Source organism: Oryx dammah, unplaced genomic scaffold (genome assembly GCF_014754425.2).
Source record: "Oryx dammah isolate SB20612 unplaced genomic scaffold, SCBI_Odam_1.1 HiC_scaffold_20, whole genome shotgun sequence".
Lineage (NCBI taxonomy): Eukaryota > Metazoa > Chordata > Mammalia > Artiodactyla > Bovidae > Oryx > Oryx dammah.
Genome location: NW_024070204.1, coordinates 35,447,972 through 35,462,412, shown reverse-complemented (window position 1 = coordinate 35,462,412; position 14,441 = coordinate 35,447,972). Strand labels below are relative to the sequence as shown.

At 45.8% G+C, this 14,441-nt stretch overlaps 1 protein-coding gene across 1 annotated transcript in view; it reads right to left on the bottom strand.

Annotated features, from left to right (window-relative positions):
• EGFLAM (EGF like, fibronectin type III and laminin G domains) overlaps positions 1-14,441 on the bottom strand; it is a 189,398-nt gene that overhangs the window by 20,582 nt on the left and 154,375 nt on the right. Inside the window, exons 16-18 of the mRNA XM_040262359.1 lie at positions 12,819-12,930; positions 8,435-8,551; positions 5,630-5,810 (exon numbers count right to left, since the gene is read on the bottom strand). Coding sequence (XP_040118293.1) covers positions 5,630-5,810; positions 8,435-8,551; positions 12,819-12,930 — 410 coding nt within the window. The remainder of the gene's footprint in view (positions 1-5,629; positions 5,811-8,434; positions 8,552-12,818; positions 12,931-14,441) is intronic.

Sequence of the window (14,441 nt, the reverse complement as noted above, 5' to 3'; positions counted from 1 at the left end):
GGAACTCACATTCCTCTGAAGGAACGTGAATCCACTCGTTTCCCCCATGAGAAACCGCTGGAAATCTTTTCTCTCAGCATGGTTAGCACCAGATCACCCAACACACCTCCACAGTTCTCGGCTTAGTAACTGGGGTGCAGGTGGTGGGACCAGGAAGAACACCTCTGGGGCTCCCCTGACCTTGAACTGACAATGCCCACTTAATCTAAACCTGGAGAAACTTCCTGGAGAGTTACTTACCTTGTCAATGACCACTACCTTTTCTTGGCTCCAGGCTACACGTGAAAAAGGAATGATAAGCCAGCCAGCTGCCTCTTCTCTCCACAGTGGAAAATATCACCCCAATTCCCACCCCACCCCCTTTACAAGGTTCAGATCTTGTGATTAATAAAGAGCAGGGGAACACTCTAGAAATGACACCACTGAACACAAACACGGTGAAAATATACTCTGTGTCATCAGTATATGTGGATAAATATTAATTCCATCCTAAAACATTACAGTTAGAAATAACCATCTAGTCCTTTCTAGCCTTTTGCAGTTTAAATATTGTAAGCACAAGTATATTTTATCCTAACCCTTTATATCTAATTTCTTCTACACTTTTTTTTTTTGTCCTGTGGCAAAGGCACTACTTAAAGACCGTTTTTGGTGCTTCCTCACATTTAGACCTAAAAGCTGGAGACATCTGGTGACAAAATGAATAGCCAGCCTGCAAGCCAGGCAAATTTTCCACTTCAGGGACTTGAAATTCCCAATGGACTATAAAGAGTGGAAGAAAACTTGTTGGCTCCTTCACACGGTCCCAGGACCAGTGAAGGAAGGACCTGGGGTTGTAACCTAGCTTTTCCAGCAGCCAGGACTCCTCCCCACAACCTCCTGAGCAGTGGCAATCCAGTCTCAGAGAACTGGACTGAACTTCCAGGGTGGGCAGCTCTCTCGTCCACAGGCAGCACTCTCCCTTGCTGGACAGCTCTGCGTGGAGCAGCCATCTTGGTCCCATGAAGCTGACTCTGCAGCCACAAAGTAAGTAATAGCTAAAAAATCGTTTTCTACATTACCAGCCTTCAACTATCTGAAAAATCAACATCCAGGCTGAATGCCTCCAAATTTTCCATTGGTTAAGAATACACCATCCCAAGAAACGAAATTCCCTACAGTATGCACAATTTATATGTTTTATGAATTTGTGTTTTTTCATACTGAGTATTCTTAAATTACAGCTCATATTTAATGAAGCTGCTTTTTTCTTTTAATGCTCTGGGACTTCCCCCTGTCCCCCAATCAGACTCAGCAATTTGATATGAATTTACTAAATACATTGTGAAGTGTCTAGAATGTGGTCAATCACTGTGAGTCAGGTAGGTTCCCATCTTTGAGGACTGAGGATCCCTGACAAATGTGTGACCTAAGCCAGTGGCTTTTGGTGTTGGCAGTGAGTGGAACTTCAGCTGCTGCAGGGAAACACTCCCATCTAGTGGCCTGAAGGGTCCTGCACCGTCTGAGTCAGAAATTCTTGGTACTCTGGGAAGGGAAGGGAAGGGGGTACCACCAAAGCTCAGTCCTTTCCCAAGGGGCCTGTCTGCCATGGACTGGGGGAAATCCTGGAGGAAACAGCTGCATCCTACACCCTTATCTTGGACTCTCAGAACATATCAAAAGCTCTGAGAAGTCCCTCAGAAGAAGCGATGGATTACCCAGGATTCAGTTCAGTTCAGTTCAGTTGCTCAGTTGTGTCCGACTCTTTGCGACCCCATGAATCGCAGCACGCCAGGCCTCTCTGTCCATCACCAACTCCTGGAGTTCACTCAGACTCACGTCCATCGAGTCGGTGATGCCATCCAGCCATCTCATCCTCTGTCGTCAGTCTTATTTGAGGCTCAGATGGTAAAGCATCTGCCTACAGTGCAGGAGACCTGGGTTTGATCCCCAGACTGGGAAGTTCCCCTGGAGAAGGGAGTGGCAACCCACTCCAGTATTCTGGCCTGGAGAATTCCATGGACAGAGGAGCCTGGCGGGCTACAGTCCATGGGGTCCCAAAGAGTCAGACATGACTGAGCAACTCACTTTATTAGACCACAGAATCTCCCTCCCATTCTGCACACGTGAATGTTATGTTGTCTGTCTCTCTGTGTGAGCACAAAACAGCCATCAGTATTCTTTAGAACTTAAATTTTCACCTGTGCTTTGTGAAACTCTGCTTTCCCTTGTTAGTAACTTAGATACAAGAGCTCTTAACGGCCTGGGACACAAAATGGGCAAATTTGGATGAGAGTAGAGAGAAAGAAGAAATCTCTAAGGATGGGGAGTATTGGCTTTCTGACACCCCTCTGGTGAGATGAGAAAGGGACCTCAGGACTGGGCTGCAGCATGGGGTGCTGAGGTTTGTGGTAGAAGAAGGCACACGAGAGTGAGAGCCCCAGATGGGAGGTGAGGGGACCACCGCGCCTTATGGTTTCTGCTGGTATCTGAAGTTGTGGCTGGGACCCTGAAGGCCTTCTGGCTTCTCCAGCCCCAGCTGGGGACACAGAGCCTCACTTTCCTGCAGCTCCGTGGCAGCCTGGTGCCCACCTCCATCTGGGCTCAAACTCTGCTCCAGCCTCTGATGTCGCAGAGACAAAGGGTGGGATGGGGCTCCCAAGACCCTCTTAATGGTCTGATGGTCTGAGAACCCGTAATCCCCCCAGCCCCAGCCCTCCCGTACTACCAAGAGTTGAGAACAAGTGTCTAGTCTCCCAAGTAGGGCCCGAGTGGAACTCCTCACGGAGGAGGGTAGAGATAACCAGACTCACTGACCATCCCCAGAACGAACTTCCTGCTGGAGAAGGTGCCCCTTGGTATGGACTGAGTGAGGCCTGGCATTGGGGGTTTCTCCGACATGCTGCACTCTGTAAAAGGGTGGTTTAACATCTGTGGTTTAACAACTAGGGAACACGTTTGTGCTTTTGAAGCATGATCTGTTCATCATGGAGGGGAAAGCTTGTACATCTATAAGGGTCAGAAGCATCTTACTGGATCAGGTGGAATCCTCCTTGATAACCAAGGATGGCTCCTAACCAGTCTTTGCCTTTCCTGCTAAGAATATATCCCAACTTTTAGACTGTTCTTTTGCTTCTCTGTGGAACAGTATAGTTTGCCAGCTCTCTTTCCTTTCTTTCTGACACTTATCCAAGCTTATTGAACAATCACAGCAGTCTGTATGGTAACTGTGTACCTCTATGTGCCCGTTGGGGCCTGAAAACTTGTCCTTAACAGCCCTAACCTGTACCCACAGTTCCGTTAATCCTCCCAAGCCATACAACAGGAGAAGAAATTACATGATACAGGCCATGCCTCCTATGTATGAATCTTCCTAGGACTGGCAACAATTGCCCTTTTGCCAGAAATGCCTTATTTCAAAGCACAAGGAAATGCTGATACAATGTGAAAGCAGCTGATGCTCTGAGTTTTAGTCTTGGTTGCAGCCTAGGATGTTGCAGAAAAAAGGGGTCTAAATGCCAACTAGACCACCCCCACACTGCCACTGCCCAACTCTTGGATCTTGCCAGAAGGCCCAGGCCCTCATCAGCGATCTGACTTTCATTTTGGAGAGGTATATTTCTCATTGAACCTGAACCTATAGTTGCAAAGCTCTTTATATCTATATGGTTAATGTTCTGTAACAGGAAACAAAGGTTAGCAAGATACCAATTATCTTTTCTTTCTATTTAATTCCAGAGGCTAAATGATCATTTCCTCCTGGACTTTATATATTGACCCTTAGTGTTAGCATCTAAGGCAAGAGCAACCTTGCATTTGCCTGTGGTAAAACTGGAGACTTAGGAGATTCAAACGCTGATGTGTGAAATCAGGATCCAATTTTCTGAATGAACAGGCCACTCTTGAGCTAAATCTCTCCAAGTACCTGCTGTTAGCTAAACAGTGATTTCCTTGGTAGCTTTATAATCAGGATCATTCACAAATGGCTCAGTTCCTCTTCTTTAGGGGTTCATCACTAGAGTGAGCTACATTTATAAACTTATTTCATATGATTTGCCATGAGGGTTTCAAAATTCATTTCAATATAATACTACTTAATCTTCCAGCTGGCTAATTGGCATCTTTCATATTTTCCAAGACTGCTGCAAAACAACTTCTCCTAGCACTCCACATACTGAAATATCTACCTGTAGTCTACAGCTTTCCTCTAAGCCCTACTTCTGAGAACAATCAAAAACCTGGAAAAAAAAAAAAAGGAAAAGAGAGACAGAGCAGTGCTTCACTTAGGACTGCTGCCTTCTTGCCTTCAGGCCTGTATGCCTTTTTTCATTAGTTCCTGGAGAGGCGAGGCCTCCCTGACATTCTAAAAAGAAGGTCCATGCGGCTCACCGTGATCCAGCGCCACGACGTGGGTCTCTTCCAGACCCCACCCTGGCCTCTGCCTCCCTTGAGCAGGCCTGGAAAACAGTCCAGCAGGACCTGCGATCTGGATCTGCTCTGCTTCAGATAAGGGCAAGTTGGAAGTGCTCACAGCACCTGCTGGTGGATTTTATTTTTCTCACCAAGAATAATAATGGCTTGTTGTTGTTGTTCAGTTGTTCAGTCATGTTCAACTCTTTGTGACCCCATGGACTGCAGCACGGCAGGCTTCCCTGTCCTTCACCATCTCCCAGAGCTTGCTCAAACTCATGTCCATGGAGTTGGTGATGCCATCCAACTGACTCATCCTCTGCCACCCCCTTCTCTTCCTGCCCTCAATCTTCCCCAGCATCAGGGTCTTTTCCAGTGAGTTGGCTCTTCGAAGCAGGTGGCCTAAGTATTGCAGCTTCAGCATCAGATAATGGATAATGGGTGCTATTGTTACTTACTAGGTATTCTTCTGAGAAATATGAGTATTGCCTCATTCCTCTTCTAAGGAATACACATTGCCTTATGTAATCTACACTACCATTCTCTGAGTTAAACAATATCGTGTCTTATTCTCATTTTACAGATGAAGAAACTGAGGTACCGAGGAAACATATACAGCATGGAAAACAGCAGTCTGCAGAAGGTTGTTCATATTCTGGTTTGTAGCAACTAATGTGCAAGTCATATTGTGCCATATTTGGCAAGAGTTCCTTTTGTAGCATTCACAGGTAGGAGTCCAAAATATTTCATCAAAATATTTATCAGTCTATAAAGCCCAGGCATTCACCTGTCAGGATAGGCTCTGGGAGAGGCTCAGATCAGGGGTCCTGGAAACCACTCCCGCCCCCAATATTATGAATTAACCCTTTGATTCTAGACCATGGGGCAATTCTCAGAGGAGGAGCCATAGTAGCTGGGATGGGGAGCTATTTACTTACTCTTTACAGAAGTATTTCAGCATTTTAATTCTTATTAAATAGTTAAAGTAGTTTATATATATATATATATATATCATCTGGGTTTCCCTGGTGACTCAGCTGGTAAAGAATCATCTAATATGCTGTTGACATCATTAATAAAAATAAACAGTATGGCTGTCTCAGGGTAATCAACTGGTCCTTTAAGACTGGCAGTCTCCCAAACAGCGTGCCCATTCTCTCTGCTCCAGGAAGCAGTTCCCAGCACACATGCATGCACACACACACACACACACACACACACACACATACACACAGTGTACCTTTCTGGCAGTGCAGCCCCTCGAAGCCCAAGGGGCAGTCACACTCATAGCCCTCCTTCCTGGGTCGGCAGCTGCCCCCATGGGCACAGGGGGACCCCACGCAGGGGTGGGCTGCATTCTCCACGTTCACGCCCCACGTGAAGTCATGCTTCATGTGGACGGTTCGGTCATTCAGGATGATCTTAGGAAAGAAAACATAAAGAAATTCAGGGATTCAGAAATCAGCTCTGGAGTCTTCTACAGCTTCCCTCAGCACACCAACCTGAACTACGCTTGAGGTTAGGGGGAGCTTTAAAAATAAAAAGAGAAAGTCTGGTTACTGCTTTCAGAGTTCTGTGAATGATGCAGGAATGGAAGTGACTACATTTGGTGCTGGGGAGAATCTGCATCAGGTACAAGACTAAACAAGCAGCTTCCTCTGGTTCTGGAAAACCTGGCCACTCAGAGCAATCATAAAGAAGAACCAATTACTACAAAATTGGGTTTCTAATGCTGTATATTGGAATCATGGGAGGTGAGGGGGTTAAGAAATATACTCATGCTTAAGCCCCACCCAGATCAACTGAACCAGAATTTCTGTGGGTGAAACTGAGTCACTGGTAAGTTTAAAGAAACACTCCAGGCAATTCCAAGATGCAGCCAAGGCTGAGACATGCAGCTAAAAAGCAGAGTAAGGAAGAATACAACACAAAATGTCACAGAGGCAGGAATCCAAGGTGGGGCGGGGGGCGGTGATAGAGTCTGGAGGTGGTGGAAATGTACTGGTGTGTCTTCCTGGCTGGTATTCTCTGCAGCCTCCTCCAGCTCCATCAACACAGTCTCTCCAACTGGCCCCCTCCCTCCTGCTTCCTCCTTCCCCAGCACTCCGGAATCCCCACCTCACCACATCCTCTTCCCTGGAGTGAAACTCAGGTCACATTCTTAGCTCTGCTGTGCATATTCACCAAGATAGACAGCTCTTTGCTCTCACCCCTCTTCCCTGCAATGGGGCTTTAGTGAAACTGATGAATTATAGAGAGAGGCCACTGGGCTCCCCAACTCCAAATAAACGAACTGTGCATTGGCCCTGAGCTGTGGGTGTTTCAGGGTTCTTCAGGCTCTGCAGAACTCAAAGAGAGCTTCTCCTAGGGTAACCTCCAGCGTGCAGGGGATCCTAAGAGGTTAGCAGGGGTACTTCTGGCCACTCGTCCATGTTTCCACAGGTTTGTCTAGTTTTTGGAGAGTCAGGAAAGCTGGGAGAAAACCTTCCTCCAGGCATGCCACTCAGAATCTACCAGAGAAGAGCCGGAATCTTTCCACACTCTCCCCCTTTCTTGCTGTGAGTGACGACTGTAAACCCGAGTCATGAGAAATTGAACAAGGCAAGTGCCATGACTAGGTTGGGGCTTCCCTGGTGGCTCAGATGGTAAAGGATCTGCCTGCAAGGTGGGAGACCTGGGTTTGATCCCTGGGTTGGAAGATCCCCTGAAGAAGGGAATGGCTACCCACTCCACTGTTCTTGCCTGGAGAATTCCACGGACAGAGGAGCCTGGCAGGCTACAGTCCATGAGGTCACAAAGAGTCGGGACACAATTGAGCGACTAACACTTTCACTTTCTCTTACTGACTGGGTCACTGGGAGGGGAGGGGGCTTTTCCAGGAAGTAAGGAGGAAAGGCTTGTATGTGTTGTGTGAAGAGAGCAAAGCCTGACATGTTCAGAAGGAAGATGAAGTCTCTCAGCAGCTCAGCTTACTTCCCAAGTTAGAATTCCAAACCCATGATTTCACATGGCCAGTCCCACTCACGGGGGGGACAACAGTCTGAACTGAGGTGTCACTGGCCTCACAGTTCAGCAGCAAAGGGAAGCACAGTGGGTGAGGAAATATTGACTGGGCCCCTTTTCTGGGCCCCACACTGGGATACAGAGGACAGAGTCCCTGGGGCCCTTCTCAGAGCCCAGCTGTGCAAATCCTGAGAGGACCTCCTCTCACCGCCCCTCCACCTCCTTAGCACCTCCTGTACTTTGCCTCAGATTCCCCTCGGGGATTGGTGGCCCCCATTCCTTCACTGGTTGCCAAGAGAAATAGGACTTGGCTGACATCTAGGAACCGGATGTGTTTTTCTTCAAATCCTCTTTTCCCCATGTTTAGTGGTCCTGCATCTCTGGGTTGGGGGGTCAACTTACATGTCTGTTGTAGACAGAACATAACCTCATGACTGGAGAGATCACCGGCAGCCCCGAGAGAAGGAACATGTGACAGATATGAATGGGGTCAGTGTCCTGTCTCTTTCTAGCTGAGTGGATTTTTTTTTCTCGAACCTTCCATGGAAGGACTCTAATCTGTGCTCTTAAGAGTTTGGTTACATGACTGATGAACAACCATTAAAACAAGGTGGTGGGGATGGAAGTGGAGGCAGCAAAAACAATTAGGTCTTGCCTTGAGCAAAAAGCCAAGTGACCCCAAAGAGAAGCAAGAGTCACTATGAGACTCCATCCATTTCCTTCCCTTTTTCACAAGTGTCTGCATGAACTGGTGCAATTGCCCCCTCAACAATACTAGGATATTCTAAGTAGATTTATTGTAAAAATTCATCTTCATTGAGTTGCATTCACGAGATGTCCGCTGGGCACAGCTGGGAGCAGATGCTATAAGAAAGCGGGGTTGGAAAGGTATGCTCTGAGAATTAAAAATTATAATTTTAGAAATGTTAAAACTTCCTCAAGGTTTCTTTCTTGGGTATAGCAGTTTGCACTGATTACAGTTCTCAATTCCATTGTCGGTAGTCAAAGTCACACCATGCACATGAGGAAGGGTAGCCTGTACCTTCTGGATGCTCCCACTGAATGGCTTGAGGATGCCCGAGTTCTTCTTCACGTCATCATAATTGGGGACCCCACCGATGAAAATGTCCGAGTTGCACTTAATCTGGGTGAAGCCTCCCTGCCAACAGATTAAAAACAAAACACGGTATAACCAACTGTGCCTCTGATTCCCTGTTAGGGAACAAATGGCTGAGGCAGTCTCAAGATTCATCATGACAATTTTTATACATATTGGCCTGACCTTTGTCTTGTTTTTCATTACTGCTTACCACCTTTTTGATTTTTTGTAAATTTCTGGACATTTCTGAGATTCATCGTCTAGAAAATACAAGCGAATATGGTAGACCACTACATCATCGGTATAAGTGGGGCCATATAACTTGCTTTGGTCAACAAAACATAAGCAGGTGAGAAATGAATCATTTCTGGGCAGAGTCTTTCAGAGCCAGGAGTGGTTCACTATGCTCTGTTCCTCTACCCCTATTTTCAGAGGTCCCCAACTTCCAGGATCTAATGCCTAATGATCTGAGATGGAGCTGATGTAATAATAATAGAAACAAAGTATACAATAAATGTAATGTGCTTGAATAATCTTGAAACCATCCCTACCCTCCCATCCCTCTTCCATGGAAAAACTGTCTTCCATGAAAGTGGACCCTGGTGCCAAAAACGCTGGGGATCACTGTTATTCCTTCAGCCTGGGTCTCAGATTAAGGCTGCAACTGACTGTTGATGGACATGTAATGTGAATAAGAAATAACCCCTCATTATAAGCTGATGCTATTTGGGGCGCATGTGTGCCTGAGCCTCTCCTGGCAACTGACATCCCACTGGTTTAGCACTTTGCCTAGATTTGGATACATGATTCGAATTCCAGTATAGCACTTATTGATATATTCACTAACGGTAAAGACAGAGTTTCCTTAGGCCAAGAGAAAGGGAAAGCATGGCGAGTAGGAGACATTCCTTGTTATCATATACAAAGGGCAGAGAAATTCCTTCCAGATTCTTAGAGACCCCCCCTGTCAATCCCCAAAGGCTTCTCTTGCTTCTGGTCATTTCAACAGCCTAACCCAGATAACAACCTGTGTGTGAGATTTAATGTCTAAACTCCTTCAAACATCTTAAGCAAAATGTTAAAATGCCCTAAGATAACAGGTAAATTTGAGACCTCTGGGAATGAACACATTTGAGGTAACATAAGTTATTGTTTTCTTTGATTTATGGTCAAAAGAAATACAAAGTGTAGCAGGATTCAATTATTTAACAAATACTATTAGGTACTTACTATGTCCCAGGTACTAAGTGGTGCACAAACCACAGTAAATAAGAAAGCCCAGGTCCCTGCCCTCCAGGGGCTTACACTGTGGGGCAACACAGACAAGTAAACGGGCAGGTAAGATAAGCCCTGTGAGGACTGCCCAGGTGACTATGGGGGTACCTGGCAGGGATAGGGCATCTCATACTCTGCTTCAGAATTAGGGAGTGGGAGGTGAAGCAGGAAGAATCAAAACTGAGTCTCAGAAACTGGCTGGAGTCAGAGGTTGGAGGGCATGTTAGGTACAGGGCAAAGGCAAGGAGGGACCACATCACACATGGATAGAGACTTACACTTCACCAAAAGAACAATGAGTTTTCAGCAAGAGAGAGAGTAATCAGTGTTTTAGGACTATCATTGGCCAGAGGGAGGAGAATGGATCTGGGGTCCAGTCGGGGTGGAGAAGAGGAGACAGGGGAGCAGAGAGGAGGATGCTCCATCTAGGGGAGCACTCAGAGTGGCTGAGTCCAGCCAGGTAACAGCAGAGAGGTCTCGTAGTAGCCAGACTGAACTGCCTTCTGTCAATAACCTTCAGGCAGCTTTGAGGGTTCTTATTTAACTAATGGGGACGCGGGGAATCATCAGAGGCAATGTCAGGAATCCTTGTGGATTAGGAACCAGGCAGGAGCTGTCAGGACACACCCACGGAGACCCATCATCATCATGTCTTTAAAATAAAATACTAGGAGGAAAAGGAGGGCTGCAAGGTCAAAGGGATTTCAGAGAAGCAGGCTGTTTTGAAAAAACTTGGGAGTTTCTTGGTTGTGTCAGGCAAACTGGATGAGGTCTTGTGGGGTGACAGAAGTCTCTTTTGGCTCCTCATCAAAGACCTCCCCCTGCCCCCGCCCCCTCCCACGCCTCTGCCACCACCTGAAGTGGACATAAGGCGGGGCTGCAGCGGGACCACAGGAGGGAAGCAAACAGACTCACCAAAGTGAGGCGCTCAGTACCTGGATCCGCCACTTCCGTTAAGCTGAGAGTGGCTGGAAAACCTGAGTAAACCCCCTGATGGAGTTTTCTGAAGCCCTGGGAGCACTGCCCCTTTGAGTTTGCACAGCTTGACTCATCCTGGGCTGCGGGTGTTTCTTAGCGCAGCCAGCTGAGCAATGTGATGTCGGGTGTGGTTTGGACACTTAGGGGCTGGCTTAGCCTCCAACGTATCCTGTAACCCCTGTCCCCCTCCTTCTCTAAGCTCTAAGACCACTATCCTCGTAGACCGAGCCTTTGAACAGGGTATAACAGCTATGAGGCAGAGACCCCTGAACTCTGATTAAGGTTTAACTCACCGAGATCAAGCATGGGTCTTCCCACTCTGGTCTCAGGGAGGCCTCCCAAGAACCACCCTCAGATACACACAGAACAGCCACGCCTTCCCTCCTACTTGCTTACACTGCTTTCCAGGGGGGCAGCTCCATCCATTCAAAAAGCCGATAAAGAGGACACTGGTTCTACCAGTCCTGGTATGCAGTAACAGAACCCGAGGTGTGTGGTTTCTACCCTTGTGCTGTCTCTTCACTACAGGATCTCAAGGGTAAATACTGTGTCCTAAATAGTTCCTTATTTATAATCAAAGGACTTAACCCTACTATTTACAAACACGCCCATCCTGTTTTTGTTACTGTTGTACAGATGTTGGTAACTAAGGCCTAGAGTGATACAGTGCTTTTGTGAATTTATATTATTAAGTCAACACACAGTCAGATCTACACCTGTGAACTTCTAATTCTGTCTCAGACTAAAATCAGCTGTTTTCTGGACTGTATGAAAGTGACTCCCATTCCTGCTTTAAAATCCATTTTCCTTTATACATCTTCCTTCCTACCTATCCTACTTTCTCTTTCTTCCTTCTTTCCATCTTTCCTTCCTTCCTAAAATATATATGGGACATTTTCTAGGGTACTTGCCTCTTGAAGCAGAGCCCAAGTTGGGATTTTTCTGATTTCTAAGGAGGCCCTTGATTCTCACAGGACCTTCCACCACTGCCGTCCCTGAAGCTGCCTTCCTGATAAGTTGCCTTTTTACTCCCCTCCTCAACCAAGATCTCCTTTCCCACCAAGAGTCCCTTTTCTTTCCCTTTCTTTCTTTTCCTATCAATTCATTTTCTTATCAGAACAGTCACATTCATCAATACTTTCTTTAAATCTGTGATGCACGCAATGAAGACTGTTGTAATTAAAATCCTGGCAAATCTGAGGTCCCTGCTGTTTTTAGGGGGTCTGTAAATTTCATGTGTGTACAGAATGCTAGTAGGCTGTAATTTAAAATAGGAGGAGAAGGCGATGACAGAGGATGAGATGGTTGGATGGCATCACGGACTCGATGGACATGAGTCTGAGCAGGCTCCAGGAGTTGGCGGTGGACAGGAAAGCCTGGTGTGCTGCAGTACACGGGGTCGCAGAGTTAGACATGACTGAATGACTGAACTGAACTGAGTATACTATTAGCAATAATAATAAGTAAAGCTACACAACACTGATCATATGCCGGGTTCTGTGGTATTTGAGAAATACAGTTATTCTAATTCTCATAACCTTATAATGCAGTGCTATTATTATCATGATTACCCTATTTTTTTAGATGCAAAAACACCATCTTGGGAGATCAAGTGATCAGACTGGTCTGAACTCACATCACTGATAAGGAATGGAGCTAGATTTTGAAGCCTAGGTATCTGGTTCCAGAGTCTTTGTTCTTGTCAGATGTGTGATCACACCCCCACCCCCCTCACTGGCCCTGCCTTGGAGTTGTGTTCTGATCTACCTTATATAGCAATGTGAACAAAGCTATGGGTCAGCAGGGAGGCATGGAGCGGGTGGGCAGTCTGTGAGTGACATTGGTATTAGCTCACTCCCCTATGAAGGCCCCTATTATTATCAATCCCATTCCTGGTTGAGGAACTGCAAAGCTAAGGAACTCATCCAGTTGGAAGCTCGGGTGTTAACCCAGGTAAACTGGCACCAGAGTCCATGTGATTAACCACTGTGCTGGTGCTTTCGTCTCCAGGACCGGAAGGAAAGAGTAACCCCGCTCACTCACACGCGTCATCAGGAGGGGGTGTCCTTCTTACCTCTGCCATCCCCTGCACCGCCTTCTGCTTATCCACCTGCAAGATGCCATTCTTTGCTGTGCGGGACACACGCAGCTCGTGCCAGTGGCCCAGGGTGAGGGGCTCTTCACTCCTGTCGAAGGAAGGAAACTGAACATGTGTCAGCATCACTGGCGTTGCAGATAATGTCCACCAATCTGGCTCTGATGAAGTGTGCCAACCTTCAGCACCTCGTCCTGTCCAGCAAAGAGAAGAACCTTATTCCTCCTTGTTAAACGCAACAGGGTTAGCTCTGTTTACTGGACTCCTTCATGGGAGGAGTATCTCACTTATCATTTTACTTATTCCTTATCACAAGTATGAAATGGGGGTAGGATTAGTCTGGTTTTCAAGATAAGGGGGTAAAATATGATCAGAGTTGCATGAAATCTTTGAAGAAGAGAAAACTATATAGGCTATGATGTAAAGCAGATTCCTTGATGTAATGATGTCTGTAGCATCCTTTGAAATGCATAAAAAATAAGATGGATGGATGGGGGAATATAAGAATGAGTAGACACATGATAAAGTAACTACAGCAGAATGCTAACTGTAGACAGTAGGTGGTGGGTCTAAGGTTTATTGCACAATTCTTTGAACTTTGCTATATGTTTGAAGTGTTTTATAACAAAATATTTGGAAGGCAGATTTCATGTTGTCTGATATTGTGAAAAAAATTAAAAGTACTTTAAAAATTCAATTATTAATTCAAGACAGAAGCACTTGAAGTTTACATGATATTGGTAAGATTTTTACATGTTACATTTTACAGCAAGGTGTGTAAAAGGAGTATAATTATTGCATTTGTGTTTCTAAAGATGTATATATAGTTCCTGGCCTTCTCTGAACCTCCCAATTATTCTGTGGTCCTGGATCATCTTTAGAAACCCACCAGGAATACCAATGGGCACAATTACTGAAAGGTCTCCACCCCCTCACTTGATTTTTCGCTCTGGCAAATGCTTTTGCCATTTGTCCTTAGCAATTAGAATTTAATCACCTTGGCTCAATCAATATGCAATAAAGATCTCATTCAGCAGCCAATCTCCATAATAACTAACAGCATCTGAGCCTGTTCTTGTCCTGTAGAGGTCATTCCCTGTCAATATACTGCCTCCCTCAGCACAGGGATATTGATCGCTGCCGTCATGAGCTCATTTCAATTGTCTCGATTTTTGAATCAAGTTCATCGTAAATTAGACCACCTTATCCTCTGCCTAAAGTTAAAATGATGTGGCCAACTCCACAGCTTCCTGTAGCTCAGGCTTTCACTGAATTGTCTTAATGAAGCAGGAAGTCTTGGAAATGGTTTTTAAAATAAACATTTTCCAAAGGGCCATCTGAAACATTAACCGTGACTGGTGTTGTCAGTTACATTGCAGAGGGGTGGCCCAGGGGAGCAGATGATGGTTACTCTGAGTTCTTGCCTCTTTTTCATCATACCTAATGCTAAAGATTTATTCCCCCCCAGGCACCTTTCCGGACAAGCAGGGATGGAATAACTTATGCTTAAAAAAAAAAAACAAAAAAAACCTCTTATCAAAAATAGGCACCAAATTATGAAAGAGAGAAATGCTGGATTTCTAAGGTTCCACATGTCTGTGA